This window comes from Zingiber officinale, chromosome 4B (genome assembly GCF_018446385.1).
Source record: "Zingiber officinale cultivar Zhangliang chromosome 4B, Zo_v1.1, whole genome shotgun sequence".
In the NCBI taxonomy this organism is placed as follows: Eukaryota; Viridiplantae; Streptophyta; class Magnoliopsida; order Zingiberales; family Zingiberaceae; genus Zingiber; species Zingiber officinale.
The window spans coordinates 114,226,712-114,243,140 of record NC_055993.1 but is presented as its reverse complement, the minus strand read 5'-3'; the positions used below and the strand labels follow the sequence as shown (position 1 = coordinate 114,243,140).

Below are 16,429 nucleotides of genomic sequence, written 5' to 3'. Positions count from 1 at the left end.
ACACTAGTGCCAAAATCTAATTTTACTTTAAAGTTTTTGGCAAAACTTAGCCAGTGAGCTGTGCATTGCAAGAGAATCATTCCTTGGTGACGCTTACTTTAATTCCCGGTCCATTTTTACAACCACAAATAACTTGGACACATTGCTCAACCATAACCGTTCCATTTGCATCTTGATCCCCAGTAGATGATTCTCCATACTCTCAATAGTGGTAAGTTCAGTTATAACTCCTATTGTCACTTATTCTTCTACTCGAGAATCATTGGTGTCAAAAAAAAAAATAAAATAGTCATGGTCAGATTATGCCTTGAAAGAGTAATCTCTTGCAGTGCATGGAAAACTCCATTGTATTTCCCCAAGAACCAGGAACCTGGTTAAAAAGAGAAATTACATTGAATGGGCAACATTGTGATAGAAGTTTGTCCATGCTCAATGTATAGGTATCTAGACCATCCATTAAAAAAACATACACAATTAAAAACTCACTTGTGTCTACAATTTAGTCTTGATCACATCAAAGGGTGTTGTAAAAAGGGCTGCAGTACATCCGCAATACCACCAAATAATAGCTATAAACATTAAAGATCTGTTAGTTGAATTAGCTAGAATTACTCTATAAATGCAATAAAGTGAAATACATATGAGATAATGCATTAAAAATAGCACTCGGATTGACATGGTTGAGCAGAACACATGGAGCATCTACAAATGAATCCATTAAAAATTGCATTAGAAGTGATATGGTTGAGCACAACACATGAATCATCTATAAATAAATATATGACACCAGAATTTGGTTCTTGTGATCAAACCATACTCATCACAACTGGGGAATGATTCCCAACATTGACCAAATATTGGCTAAATCATGTCATCCTTCACTCTTTCAAGTGCTAATCAACCATTATAATATCTATCTGTCGAGTTTACTTCCACTGTAATTCATCCAAAGCTTGCTTGTGGATATTGGAGTCCCCTGCCACGATGACATTAAAACCTGAAATAAGTTATGCACCACCATGCTGCTTAGGGCTTAACACAAGGTACAAAAATCATAAAGCATAAAATTTGCAACTAAGGCCACTATCTGCTCCATATCAAAGTTAATGTTCGTAAACCATTAGACTATGAGAAGTTCAGATTGACAAGTGGACAATTGGGTTTCCAAAAGACTAGTAGTGGGCTACAGAAAAGCACTTCAAATTGCATGGACAGAGTATGGATGGAATAATAACGACCATTGCATCAAATCAAAGGAGTTAACTTCCGCAGAGAACAAAATATGCCCTTTATGCCATGAGATTAAATTAAACTGTGGAAAATAAATAAGTCATACTTGCTGGATGTGAAATGAGAGTGGCATCCCATTGAACGTCAAGCCCCTTCCAATCAGTTATTGATCCTCCAACGTCTTCTATTACAGGTACCAATGAGAGGACGTCGTAGTGCTGAGCATTGAGAAAATAAATGAGCAGAAAACACTGGAGATGTATTGCTCATAATAGTAGTTTGTATTACAATATTTTTCAACATTCTTTTACAAGAGAAATATTGGAGTATACATGGCATTCATACCGCTTGAAGTATGTTTAACAAAAGCACTTCGTTCTTTGCTAGTTCAGAAAACTTCAATTTTATCAATTTACATGGAAAATTTTTACTGTCCAAAAGAAAGGGCAAGACAAAACTTATGGTTTGAGGATTAGCAGTCCACTTTGATCAAACCCACAAGAATACAAGCAAAAAAAAATTATGACCCAAGATAGAACAGTGACTTGTTCACACATTGACAGGGGATGGTGTGTTGCACTCATGTCTGCACAAATTTGTAAAAGTAAATTCCATTAACCCCAGCCATCAAATAACTTGTTTGATTGATTGAAATTGTATATGACAATTTAGACTCTTGAAAGGAAAAAATGTCGCCGGTAAGTACAGGGTTGACTACCCTACATGATTGAATACCAAAGAGAATTGTTGAGAACAAAAGTCTCACCTTAAGCCCGGACTCTATAACAAGATCAACAAAATCCCAAGCCAATAGAGCATAAGCATAACAATCACACCCATATAGGGGAACTTTTACCTGGAATAAGATACATATAAGTGTTTGTCACATGTATTCTATCTCATTGAGTATACAAGAGAACGACTATCTGGTCTTATTTCTTACAAGCCAAAATACCTTTTCTGCATCCCCACTAAAGAGATGAGGACTTGTTATGTACCTGTAAGAAGACACAAAGTATTATCTCTTGTAGTACCAAAGTTTTACAGGCAGTTCTACATCTTAGTTGAATGTAAAATGGTTATTTCTCAAATATTATTATGCAAAGAGATTTACACAAATAAGCTTGGGATAGTTTGCTGCATGCACCCGTTGAAGTTGCCTCTCCATTCATTGTTGTTCTTCTGCCATCAACTCCAACCCATCTTTCTCTTAAAATTGGTTGATCGATAATGCCTCCACTTATTCTTCTACTCGATATAACCTTTTAAATTTTGACACCAATAATTCTCTAGTAGAGCATAAGCATAAGCATATAGGGGAACTTTTACCTAGAATAAGATAGGTAAAAGTACATTAAACAACATCGATACAACATTATATATATACAGTTTGCCGACTTGTTTCTTAATCCCACAACGCCGCAAGCTCATGATGATTGCCGTCTCAGTGATCCTCGTTCTCGCGGTTTGCACGGCAGCTGCCATTGCCAATTCTGCTGCTTCTTCTTCCTCCTTCTCCGCCTCCTCCCTTAAATCTTCCTCCTCTTCCTCGACCTTGTCCTCCTCCAACTCCACCAAAGAATTTCAAGTTCCCAACGCCGTTCAAGTCCTCTGCTCGCTGTCCGACAACCGCACTGTCTGTGAATCCAAATTGAAAGACGCAGTCAACTCAACGTCTACTCCTAAAGACCTCGTCCGTGCTACTGTAGCCATCATTGTCGACGAGGTCGGCAAAGCATTCGACCACTCCGACACGATCGGGACGATGGCGGTAAAGAGCGCCGTGGAGGTCTGCCAAAAGCAGGTGGCGGAGCTCAACAGCGCGCTGAATGCCATCGACGCTTACCACCTGAACCAGCTCCCGGAGCAGGTGCACGAGCTCAAGAACTGGCTCAGCGCGGCCGCCACTTACCAAGAGACCTGCATCGACGGCTTCCCTGACGGGGAGCAAAAGGACAAGATACTGGCCGCCATGACCACCGCCAAGCAGCTGACATGCAACGCTTTGGCCATCGTGGGCCGCTTGTCCTCGTTCCTTTCGCTCATCAAAATCGGCGGCGGGAGCAGCAGCCGGCGTCTCCTCGCCAAGGACCGATTGATCGAGGAGGATGGGGTTCCCAACTGGCTTCGCGACGGCGACGTCAAACAGTTTCTCCTCGGCGGCGCAGTCAAGCAGCTGACCCCTAACGTAACAGTGGCCAAGGACGGCAGCGGAGACTTGAAGACCATTTCCGAGGCGCTTGCTAAAATACCAAGATCCTACAACGGCCGGTAGCTTCATCTCTGTCTCTCTAGATCCCCTGTTAATTAGAAATATTTAATGTGTTCTTGGAAATCGATGAAGGTATCTGATCTACGTGAAAGAAGGCGTGTACGAGGAGCAGGTGGTGGTGGACACGAACATGATCAACGTCACCATGTACGGTGACGGCTCGAGGAAGAGCGTGATCACCGGAAGCAAGAACTTCGTCGACGGCACCCAGACATCTGAAACCGCCACCTTTGGTAAGCACCCGATCGTAATTACCGCTTTTTTGGTTAAGATTAATGATGAATTTAATTGTGTGGTGGGACTATAATTAAGCGGCGATCGGGAACGGATTCATTGCAATAGCGATCGGCTTCCAAAACACGGCGGGCGCAGCGAAGCACCAGGCGGTGGCCCTCCTGGTTCAGTCGGACCGCGCCATCTTCCTCAACTGCTGCATCGAGGCGTACCAGGACACGCTCTACGCTTACACCAACCGTCAGTTCTACCGCGGGTGCGTCATCCTCGGCACCATCGACTTCATCTTCGGCAACGCCGCCGCCATCTTCCAGAATTGCATCTTCAGCTTGCGGCGCCCCCTCGACAACCAGCAGAACGTCGTGCTGGCGCAGGGGCGCGCATGCATCTACGATGACACGGGGTTCGTGGTCCACAACAGCTACATCGGCCGTCCCTGGAAGGAGTTCTCCCGCACTGTGGTCATGGAGTCCGACATCGGAGATTTCATCAGTCCCGAGGGGTACATGCCGTGGGACGGCGACTTCGCCCTCAAAACACTTTACTACGCGGAGTACGGGAACAGGGGAGCTGGCGCGGACACCTCGAAGCGCGTCAAATGGCCGGGCTTCAAGGTGATCAGCCGGAACGACGCAGTCAACTTCACCCCGACGCCCTTCATACAGGGAGATGATTGGATCCCTCAAACCGGCACGCCGGTACGCTTAGGCTTGTATGATTGATCAGCTGCTATTAGCAGAATAGTCGCCGGCGGATGTCCATGCCGGCAAATAAAATAAAATCGATTGCCTTCATATATGTGACTTGGTACTTCCTTTACAGCCAGTCAAACGATGAGAATTTAAAGTCATAAAATTACCTATCATAAATCCTCAGCAACTAATCCTCTCCATATTTTATTGTCAAACAATATCTGGAGTAACATATGCAACAATCAAGCATTAATCCTCTCCCACAGGTATAAGTTGTAACTATTTGCTTTCCTTCTGAATTTGAGTGAATGATATTCAAATAATAAGGTGGCGGCAGAAAATTGTACAGGGCATATAAACCTTGTTCAGAGGAGCCCATTCCGTAGAAGCAACCTTGTTACGATCTAGGAAGGTTGTGGCAAGAATATGGGCGATTTACTGCCACTAATAAGCTTCATAAGCGGATGACAGTGGAGTTACCATAGATTTTAATGGATTCATTGCCGGCACAAGGGTTCAAGATGTGAAATTTATTGTAGGAAGAAAATATCATCTGGTGCAAATAATTTTTGTGTTACATTAAAGCTCAATGGTAATTTTCTATCAGTCGATCTTGCTGAATTGTAATGTTCCATCTGATGGAATTCCATGACGGTAGGTTACTCGTGATATAGTTTTATATAAATGATAAAATACATATAACTTGCTAAACAATTGAAAGAAACATGACTTAGCTTGAAGACGAAAGAAAGGTATTTCACCAACAATATTTAATCCCACAGTAATTAAGATACTTTTTTCCTTCTATTGTTGTGTCTATAAGAAAAAAGTTTACAAATGAATATGAACTACTGATGTATCGAGTGTAAATCATATGCAAAGATGAACAATTTTTTTTGTCATAATACATCGAGTACGGCAATATCATGTGTTAAATGGAACCATAATGTTCCTAGTACCCAAAAGTAATTCCTAGAGACAGAGCAAGGTCACTTTGAGGACATATCTGTGTCCAAGTAAACTTTCTTTTTAAACTTGTGGATTTATATATGTTACTAAACCAAAAAAAAAAAATCAGTTTCACCATTTACTTACACTGAAAACAGATGTAGCTGGAAGTAAAGAAATAGAACCATACAAAAATCTCCTATTGACTGCACATGCCCTGATTTTAGTTGACATCAGCAAGTAAATAAATCAAAAAAAAAAATGTGAACTGAGCTGAATAAGATTTAACTGTGATAATTACAGGAGACGATCATGCTAACCTCATAGCTATATGATGCAATCTTCGACATACAAAACGTTGGTTTAGACTGCAAATAGAAACATCATAACAATGACTACCTAAAGGACTGACAAACTAAATATAAATCATACACAGAAGATAAGGAATTTAACAGTGAAAGTAGGAATGTAACAAAAAGTGGATGACAAAAGGGATGTCGAGGAATAACTGCATAATTTATTTAATGTTCCAGCAATATTAGGAGGAGACATCATTTCAGTAATATTCAGAATTAAGTTGACCATTCTCATTTGCACGATGGGTGTAAATACTACTTCTCCAGGGACCAATTTATATGAAGTAAATTGACTCAGAGCTGAGGCAGCCCAGACAGCTAGTCGGGATTTAACATTTGCAATAATTTTCTTGTAAATGCCAACTCATTCCCAATATGATACCATCAATAATTACCCCCAGTGGCAAAGTCTATCTCCGATGACTTTCAAATTAAGGATTACCTTCTGTTGTAGGTAACTCCGCCTCCCTCTTGCGAGCTATGACGGGATTGAGGGACTAAGATCTCTGATCAGTCATGTATTCTTGTCACATTATGCCTATACATTCTTATCAATGACATGTATACAGTCTATGTTCAAGAAAATTTATTGGCAAAATTCCACAACTGGCCAATGTCAAAGTACATGGTTCAGCCCATTTCACTTTACCAGATTAAAAAGGGCAGCTCTCGTGCACGACTTTTTTACAAGCAACCTTAAACTATAATTTCTCCAAATCAATCTTCCTGTATGTAATGCCACCACATACTGTGAGCCCAATGGAATGATAAGTGGGAGCGAGCACATGGAGAATGTGTGTTATAGCAATAAAAACTCACATGAGCTCTAATAAAAAATAAATACAGCATGACAACATATCAAAACTCACACAAACCCGAAACCATTGGAGGCAACATGAAGGATAATAATCTTAGAAAAGAAGTAAACTATCTCACACGCAAAAAAAAAAAAAAAAAAAATGAGGAAAAGGAAACTTGATCATGCACATATTGTTCTAACATGGGTTTCTTTTAAAGACAAACCCAAACAAAATTGAAAATAAACTAAAAAATATTCAAAAATAATAAGAATTGTAAACATAAAAGGACCCAATCAAACTAGGAAATAATAAAATTTAAAATGAGGAAAATAAATCAAACTAAATTCTACTTCTACGATAACTTAAACTACAATTCCAGTTAAGGCAATTACTAACTTGGAGATTACTTTACAGATTTATTCTCCTAAAGAGGAGAACCTATAAAAATAAATTCTTACGATCTAAAACTTCTAAAACTTAAAATTCCACACTTGCATATTCTTTTCCATTCAGGAGACTCTACTCCATAAGAGTTGACACAATTTCTGTTAGTTTTCAATCACAAACAACAATTGCAGCACCAGCTCTATTAAACATAGTTTTTGTTGCGAAAAAAAGGCAACACCTTTTACTATGTGAATTTTATCCATAGACTTTATCACTGATTACTTTGATAATTATTAAGAGTAATAATACGCACAAGTAAAAAAATTTAGGGAGACACATAAATTTATGGTCCGCTATTTTCATTTTTTGTAAGTCTATTATCTTATGTATCTATCCTTATAATTTTTTAGAGATTTTTTTTCTTTTGCATATAATTTTTTAATTATTAATTATGAAATAATATATGAGAATTAATTTTGGTTATAAAATTAATGTAGTAAATGCTATTTTAGATTTCGTAGATTTAATTTTTTTAATATTTATTTGATGAAATAATAAATTATAAAATATTTTATAATTTTTAAATGCCAAAGGAATATGTTTGGACGGGTTAAAATCTTAAGTTGAACCGGTTAACAATTCTCCGCAACGCGAAGGTTCCTTTTCCCCCCCGCGTGAAGCCTTCTTTTTACGTGACGCGAAGCGATCTGCGTTAGGGCTTTGTCGCCTCTCGGCGATAAGATCGCCAAGCCTCTTTTCCCCGATCTGCGTTAGGGTTTTGTTCGCCTCTCGACGGTAAGATCGCGAAGCCTCCTTTTCCCCATCCTAATCGAGTGAGTCTACCCTCGGCCAGACTGCGCCGCCGCCTGCGACCAATAGCCTATGCACCGCTCTCGTCCGCCCTTCCGGCTACCCCTGCTTCGAACACACGGTGTTGAAATCTATCTCTTTTGCTCTTTGATTTGTTGGAGTGTGATTGTTTGTTGACCTCTCTTTAACGAAAATGTTTGTTCACAAAAGCAATGGCGTGAGTATTGGGGGACTGTAGATTCGAATTTGTTATCGAGAAAACTCTGGATTAGTGCTTGATTGCTTGCAGACTTGTTGATTGGTTATATTTTGTTGATATTTGGCAACTATTATCGATCATATGTTCCTGCTTGCATTGTCTATAACCATGGATGAGTAACTATTACCTGATTAAAAATCGCCCTTCCTCTCCTCCCACGCCAAGCTTAGTTCAATGTATGAATTGAGCCACTGACAATATCTGTCAGAAACTTAAGGATCTTAAGAACTCATATTTAAACATATAAGGAAATGAAAATGAACAGAGTGGTTGTTTCTTAGGGGCTCTTTTAACTTCGGGAAAATATTTTACATTGGAAAGTTAAGACATTGCTAATGTAAGAGAATTTGTCTAAGATGAGGATCAAATAGATAAAAGGGTGAAAAGGATAAATAGATCTGTCTATCGAAATTACTCATTATTGTGTAAATATCTCAGCAAAAATGTTTACTGAGATAGATGCCATGGTTATTTACAATTCTGGACTGCAAAATGGTGACTTTCTGATAATCCTATGCATCAAACTCCCTCTTAAGAACAACTATGATTGCCTTTGTAAAGTTTGTTAGAGAACATCTAAGATTTGGAAAGTGTTCCATTTTATTGCCTAGCAGTAATTTTTTATTTTAAAATGTAAATTTCACCTTTTTTGTGTGTATTAGACAGTAAGAGAGATACCATGGTTGTTTACAATGGACTTTCTAGTAATCCTATGCCTCAAACTCCCTCTTAAGAAGGATTATGATTGCTCTTATACAGTTTGTTATAAAGCATGTCAATTTTGGTCCAACTCATTATCTATCAATATTTTGATTACAAAATGTGATTTTTGTCTTATTTATGTGATAACCACTATGTTAGATGTATTTTATCTTATCTTATTTTACTTTCTTATCTTGATTTTGCTTAATGGTTGCATGGTCATAATACAAGTAACTCAATTTTACTGGATGCTTCTCTTGTGATTGATACCTCAAGATATTGGTATCGAGCTTAGCGAAATGGTGAATTGGGATGTTGTCTCTCTCTCCTTCATTTACTTTGTTGATCTTTTTTCAGATTTATCAAGATGTGAAAAGTATTGCTGTGTTATTAGTTTTTCCATTCTACTCATATGCACTTGATTAGTTAGCGCAAAATTAAGTTATTCTTTTGATGATACTACTTAGCTTGATGGGTTAGCAAACAAAAAAAACTTCTCTTCGGTTTCTTGAAACACAACTCCAACTGCTGATAGACTAGTGAAAACGGTAGCTTGAGACTAAAGATGGTTATCTTTTGTCCATTCAACATGTTCATCATGGGGAAAAAACTTTGGGAGAAATGTCTGGTCCTTCTGTTTTCCTCCAACATGGTCTTTTTAGGTATTAACTCAAAGGATCCTTTTGATGTGGATGTCTCTCAAATTTGAAAATTTGTTATATAAGAGTATTTTGATCATAATGTTATGTAGTCCTTTGACTATTTTTCTCGGCATTTTGGGATTGGAGTTGGCAAGAATTGGGCACGACTAGCAAGCTATGATAAGCTATGTATAATCTGTTACAAATTCTAAAGATTTCTACGTAGGCCATTCCCAGGCACATTTTCAACATAGGCCATTCCCAGGCACATCATGCCCAGGCAAGCTTTTATTTTGTTATGTGCAGGAAGCACAACAGCTCGTCTGAATTCCAATTAAGCATTATATACTTGACCAAACTTTTGCCTTGTTGGACCCAAATTGTATTTTAATGATGTCTTTTATGTTTGATCGAGTTCTTCAAACTCCAATCCAACCCAAGATTTGCTGTTGGCCATTTTGAGTCTTAAACTAACCATCTGTTTGTATCTACCTTTCCTTTTTGAGCATCGTTATTGACTTTTCGGTCTGAATATTCAACATATGAAATTTATCTTCCAGATTATGACACTTATAAGTGGCTTTGAAAGGGTGTACACAGAGGCATATTTTCTGCCTGATCAGTTGTACAATGTTAGCGTATGACCCCCAATTAAGGTGGCATTTGGTGTAGAGTGTAAGAATGGGAATGAGAATGGATTTGATAGTAGATTGGAATGGTAATGAGTTTAATCATTCCAATATTGTTGTTTGGTTTATAAGCTTTGATTAGGTATAATTACCAATACTGCTGGTTGGTTTACCAAAGGTTTAGGAATATAAATACAATAATATTATTTTTAAAATAAATAATAATATTCCTGGTAAGATGATGAACAAGCAACCAATTAAGAACACTATTTAGCAGGTGGTTGAGCACGTTGGCCATCGTCTTGCCGGAGACGCATATCACCATCCTCTCCCACCGTCGGGGTCGTTGGCGTTGAACTTGGTCAGCACGTTCTTGAAGCTCTTGTTCTGCTCATGTGTTGCACCCCTTCGGGCAGAGGAACAAGATCGTGCTGGGGTAGCGAGGCGCTGCCATCGCTGACGGGAGAACCTCCATCCATGGTGGCGCCATTAATCGGTTTGCTACACATTTAACAAACAAAATAAAGAAAAGATCCGAACTTGATTTTGTTTTCTTCTTCAATTACTGACAGAAATCAAGAACACGAGAAGGAGGATTAAGATGGAAAGGTGAGGCCTTCCCCCCTTTCCTCTCCCAAAAGATCGAAACTTCGACACTTGATTTTGTTTTCTTCTTCAATTACTGACAGAAATCAAGAACACGAGAAGGAGGATTAAGATGGAAAGGTGAGGCCTTCCCCCCTTTCCTCTCCCAAAAGATCGAAACTTCTAAACTCGCAGAGATTTCTTGTTTGATCAATTGCAGAAATCAAGAACATGATCAGATCTCTTGGAGAAGGCCTTTCCTCCTCTTTCTCTATCAAAACTCCTGCTCGAAACTTCCAAGGATTTTTCCCTCGATTACCGACCGAAAAGGATGAGATTTCCAATGATACTTTCTCCTCTTCCGCTCCCAAAAGATCAAAACTTTAAACACTTGCAGATACATTTTGTCCTTTGCTATAAATTGATGATTCGAATGCACTAATTAATGCTCATTTTATTCACTAATTAATGCTCATTTTATTCACCTGAATCTGGGCAGTTTCTCAATGTTTATCTGGAACTTCTTTTGCAAAGAGCTTTTTAACCTACCAACCAACAATGAATTAGAAGAGAATCAAATTAGTGAGTGATTCATGATCGAGTAGAACAGAGTGTTCTTGCTGATATATGTATTTTTATTATTTTTTAGATTGAATGTGCAAACTTGAAAATAAGAAGATTAGCTATTCTCATTACCTGTTTCAAAGGAGCAGCACACCAATTAGCTATTTTCATATTCCTATCCATCCACTTGAGTAAACATTTCAGCAATGTTGGAATAAACAGGGCTGTTAAGCATCTAACATTTTGAATAAGCTATAGAGGAACAGCACACCAAGTAGTATTTATGAAATCCGATCACCGAGATAACAATTATTAGAATTTAGAACATCGACTAGTATCAAAGAAATTACAACAAATTGATTATAGAATTATCTTACAGTAACATCTACTTGTTTAATCCTACACAATTTGATATTCATATATTTAGTAAGGAACAAAAATGATCAATGTCTCCAAAACAACCAAAAAAAATATGTTTCCACAAAATCCAGCAATGTTATCACAAAACTCAACAATATTATCACAAAACTCAGCATAATAGTCATCTTTAAAGTAGTTTTCACAAAATCCAGTACCATTATCTACATATTTGGAGAGGGAATGAGCAGGCTAACCACATAGTTCTTTCACAACTCTAAAGGAAGATTGAACAACACATCAATATTATCTTTATCTACAGTGAATATATTAGCTGCTTTGAATACATCACCAATAGGATGACTAAGGTTTATTAGCTCAGCAATCACATCCTTCATTCTTTCTGAAGCCATTTTTTCTCCTAAATTCTCTTCTGCCATGACATTTGCAATGGTTGCAAAATTTGCATTGAAACCATCAACAAAAGTGTGAAATCCATTATTCATGTCTTGTAGTTGTGCCCCAATATCCAAGTGTGTTGTTGTTGGTTTTTTTTGTAACTTTATCTCCAGATGTTAATGGTTGCTTTCGTTTTGTAGTTGACTTTGTCACATCAGTGTTGTGCAAAGCAGTGGGGGTTGATTCTGATTCAAAATACACATTATTATCTTCTTCATACACATTTGAAGAATGATAGAATGCGTCCAGATTTTCACATCCACTTTCATCATTTTGATCAACTTTCAAATTGTAAATAACATTTACATACCCTTGAACAACATCGCAGTAGCTCTATCCCTTCCAAAGACTAATTCAAGCTGATTTAAGTATGGAAATTTAAAATCCCACATTCGTTTTGCCTCTTTGTGAGTTTGTAAAATATAAAATATACATGATTGAAAAAAAGCTTAAGGAAATATGTAATGAAAGATTTGAGAGAGTAAAAATTTTCGGACACTAATATATAAAGTTACCTGACAGTAGCTATCAAATCATTGCTTTTCACATGTTATTTTTTTCTCCACATCATTCCATTAACATCCACTTTGTCTACACGTCATTAATAATATGAAATTTTGTCTTTAACCACTTGATCCTTGATTCAATATGAGGTGTAACTTGTTTTGTAAGAGTAGGTATCTTGCTTGGCATTCTCTTATGCACCTCAGCCATATAATTACTTTTAAAACCACCATCTGTCTTCCATGAAGAATCACAAGCCATATCTTGAAGAGTTGCAATTACTACTTGGACCTCATTTTCTGTCCAGAAGCATTTATTTCTTCCGCGCCCTCGAACTATTTGATTTTGCTCCATCCTAACATATAGTAATGATATCCCAAATTTACAAGTCAAATCCTTAAAATTCACGAGTAATATATAAACCAAAATAAAATAATTATTGAAATAAATGAATAACAGTTACGTTCACAGAATAGGCGCCTTCTTAAACATGACAAACATGTTAAAACATTCATGAAAATGCAATAACAAAATCATTAACATATCCCCTTTCCCATAATAGTCAATGATGTGATCTTTCACTCCAATGATTAAACATTTGAAGTGCTAATGTATTTCTAAAATTGGTCCATTCTTCTGTTGGAGTGATACTCCTCACATATTCATCATCTTCAAAGTGTTCATCTTCCATGTCATCTTCTTCAAGTGGTTCCAACTCTTGTGGATCAAAACTCATGTACTTTCGAATCATATTGTGTAAAAGGCAACATGCTAAAATAATACGCATTTAAGTTTCAATTGGGAAAAATGAGGGGGAAGCTAATATTTTCCATCGCCCTTTTAGCAACCTAAAGCATCTCTCAATCACATTTCTAGCCTTTGAATGTTTCATATTAAAATACTCTTCGGCTGTATGTGGTTGATGACCGTGAAACTCATTTAGATGGTTTCATCCACATTACAATATCTAGAATCCATCAAATAATAACAACCTTCAAGAATTAAAAAAAAAATCACATTAATTATGAGTTTGAATGAAGTTTTATATTGAAAAGCTAACTAGCTAGTGCAAGACTGATTCTACCTTAAGGAACTTTAAGATTGTCATACCTAATCATAGCATCTCTAAGCGCATGACCATCATGTGCAGAACCCTCCCATCCAGGTAAAACATATATAAACTGCATGTTTGGGTAGCAAACGCCTAATACATTTGAAGTTATATTTGCTTTTCTAGTGTGATATCGAGGTTTTTGATCAGAAAGAGGTGTGACTTTGATTAATGTATCATCCAAAGCACCTAAACAATCCTGTTATTTAAATATTTTGAAAAACATGATAAATAAGATGGTTTTTTTATTTCTAATAAATTTTAATTTTAAGTGTTTTCTCTTTTTGTGTTTTAAGTGGAGGTCTCATAATATGAAAATGTAGCAACAACAATCGGTACCACATCACATATATAACACTGAACACGTTCACCATTGATGCTATAATTCGAATATTTCGAATGATTTTGCGTCTTCTACTAACAGTAGGAATACAGATCATTATCTTCTACATAGCAATAAAGAGAAATTAACATAAGGGGTTACATACAAAATAAGAAAGCTCACTAATTCTAATCTCACTTATCTTGAGTAACGAATCATAAGTAATGAATCAAGAATTAAAAAAAAATCCAAGAACAATTTCTGGGAAGATTTTAGTTCTAAGAAAATCATAAGCTTTTGTAAAGACTATTTCAAATCAACAAAGGATCTAGAATCAGGAAGGAACAGAAAAGAAGACGTGATTTTCTGTAGTTCAAGAGTAACCGCTACAAAAAGGCACAGAAATTTCATTGGAAATGTAAAACAAAATTGTAATTTATCTAATGCAAAACCATCTTCTTTTCAGTATTTCTATCACAATGACTTGAGGATTCAGATTCTAGTATGATTACCCTAATTTGTTCACGTTGATAGAAAAGTTCAGAAGCAATTTAGTACAAGAAATATAAACTACATGTAAGGAATCAACAAGCGATTGTGTTTTGTTAAATTGCTTCTGATAAACATATTTGCTTATCATTCCAAATATGTATAGGTACGCATATTGTATCCAAATATGTAGTAACCAAGTCAAAGCAAATATGTATTCCAAATCATTCCTAAATATTTTTGATCTGATAAACAAATATGTATATACTTTTGATCTGCTGTGACTCTATTTTTGATCTGCTTTGACTACAGTTCAGAAGCAATTTGCATTCTATTAACAGAATCAAGAATTAAAAACAACCGAAACAAACAACAAGTGATTCATTAATGGTTTAGGGTTAAAGATTACCTGCTTACTGTGGAGTGCGGCGGCGGAGGGAGTCGAAGAGGCGGTGACGGCGAACACGCTCGAAAAGCCGATGATGACTTGCGTCGGAAAGGACGATGTTGTCACACGAAGTTGGGAGCGTTGTTGTCGCGGGGCGCTGTTTTCACAGAAAGTCGAGGATGGTGGTGTCGCACGAAGCCGATTAGGGGGAAATAACGGAAAGAAAAGAAAACAAAAAAAAAATATCGGGAACAAAACCCATCCATAGGAATCCACATGAATGAATTCTAAATCCACCTAGTTTATTGGATTTTGTTCATTCCCAAATATTTAAAAATGATTCCCAAATTTTTATTCCCAAACCCATTAATCAAATGTCATATATTTCTATTATTCCATTCCCTCATTCTAAAACCCCTAAACCAAACACCCCCTAATTGTGAACCTCTGTGTTATGGCTACGATATCGTATGTTTGTGCTCTGCATCTCCATTTATGTCTGTGGTAAACAGGATATATCTTAGCAAACTATTATAACTAAGTAGATAGTAAATTATGCTCATTGTGGAAAAATAACTTTTTATTTGTTTTAATCTAGTTGGGTCAAGATGTATAATGCCTCTAGGGGTATTTTAAAAGGACTAGGTTTTTAACAATTGACGGTATTTATTGTGACTACATAGTTAGATATCAATTGAGAATTCTTATTATTTGGATTGTGACTAATTACATTTGATTTTCAATTTTATTAGGATAATTTAAAACAAAATTGCGATGTTGATTTTTTAATTTTATTAGGATAATTTAAAACAAAATTATGATGTTGAATGTGGATATTGCGTAATATGGTACATGAAAAAGATAATTTTAGATGAAGATCCATAATTAGAGAGGAAAATGAATTACTTATTTATGAAATATTATTTTTATGAAAATTGAGTTATTTTTCATTGAGTCTCAAACTTTTATTAATGTTTTAGTTTATAGTATCAAAAAAATAAACAATATTACAATAAATGTTAGTATGGTGAACAAATGAATAGAGTGAATTCGTTTACTTTATGTGGGCACCTAAGTATATATTGTGATATAAATTTTGGGTTGTATTTAGAGATTTATGAATACAAAAGTTTTTAGGTGAAGCTGGTTAAACATGTCTTTATGAATATATTTTTTTGTTGTATTTGATAAATATTTGTGATATATTTGTTTAATTTTGATGGTGAAAAATATTATGTTGTAGTAAATATTGTGATATATATTTTTGTCAATTAAAATTGTATTGTAGTAAAATATGGTTAATTATTTCAACATTACAAATAAATGATGGAGTAATACAATATGAAAGATTTTGACAAATTTAAATAGTGGAGTAGATAAAGAAAATATTTACTTCGTCATTAAATTTGTGAATTCATTTGTATAAATTACTTTGCTAAATTGAAATTTTTGTTGTAGCAAAATATGTTCTATTAGATCTACATTACGATGAAATAATACATCACAAAATACTTTGACCAAGTTAAATCATGCAGAAGTAAAATTAAACATTTACTATACCATAATACAAAACTTATGAAGTTGTATATATATTTTACTTCGTTAATTAATGTAACCTATGAAATAATATATGATCAACCACTTCAGTACTTTAACGGATCTCGATAAAGTAATAAAACTTTTTTACTTT

At 36.1% G+C, this 16,429-nt stretch overlaps 2 protein-coding genes and 1 long non-coding RNA gene across 3 annotated transcripts; 2 read left to right on the top strand and 1 right to left on the bottom strand.

Annotated features, from left to right (window-relative positions):
* Window positions 1-921: 921 nt before the first annotated feature.
* On the bottom strand, window positions 922-2,595 carry LOC121978567 (bifunctional phosphatase IMPL2, chloroplastic-like). Its single transcript, XM_042530897.1, has 6 exons — window positions 2,584-2,595; window positions 2,347-2,492; window positions 2,164-2,228; window positions 1,997-2,088; window positions 1,337-1,448; window positions 922-997 (listed from the first exon to the last, which is right to left on the bottom strand). The coding sequence occupies exons 1-6, from the start codon at window positions 2,593-2,595 to the stop codon at window positions 927-929; spliced, it is 498 nt and encodes a 165-aa protein (XP_042386831.1). The 3' UTR covers window positions 922-926.
* A 49-nt stretch (window positions 2,596-2,644) lies between these two features.
* Window positions 2,645-4,458, top strand: LOC121978566 (pectinesterase-like; the record flags this gene model as incomplete). The annotated part of the gene is made up of 3 exons (XM_042530895.1): window positions 2,645-3,501; window positions 3,575-3,735; window positions 3,815-4,458. Coding segments are annotated over 3 exons (1,662 nt in total), but the record flags the coding sequence as incomplete, so codon positions are not given.
* Window positions 4,459-7,550: 3,092 nt separating this feature from the next.
* Window positions 7,551-11,027, top strand: LOC121976110. The gene is made up of 5 exons (XR_006110551.1): window positions 7,551-7,850; window positions 10,238-10,456; window positions 10,533-10,569; window positions 10,650-10,686; window positions 10,766-11,027. It is a non-coding gene; the product is annotated as an uncharacterized LOC121976110 (long non-coding RNA).
* Window positions 11,028-16,429: the final 5,402 nt, after the last annotated feature.

Excerpts from the sequence above, each read along its gene's own strand:
- LOC121978567 (XM_042530897.1), bottom strand. Across the intron at positions 2,229-2,346 it reads AAACTATCCCAAGCTTATTT|GTACATAACAAGTCCTCATC; the intron begins GTGTAAATCTCT and ends GTCTTCTTACAG. Across the intron at positions 998-1,336 it reads TCTCATTTCACATCCAGCAA|GTTTTAATGTCATCGTGGCA; the intron begins GTATGACTTATT and ends AACTTATTTCAG.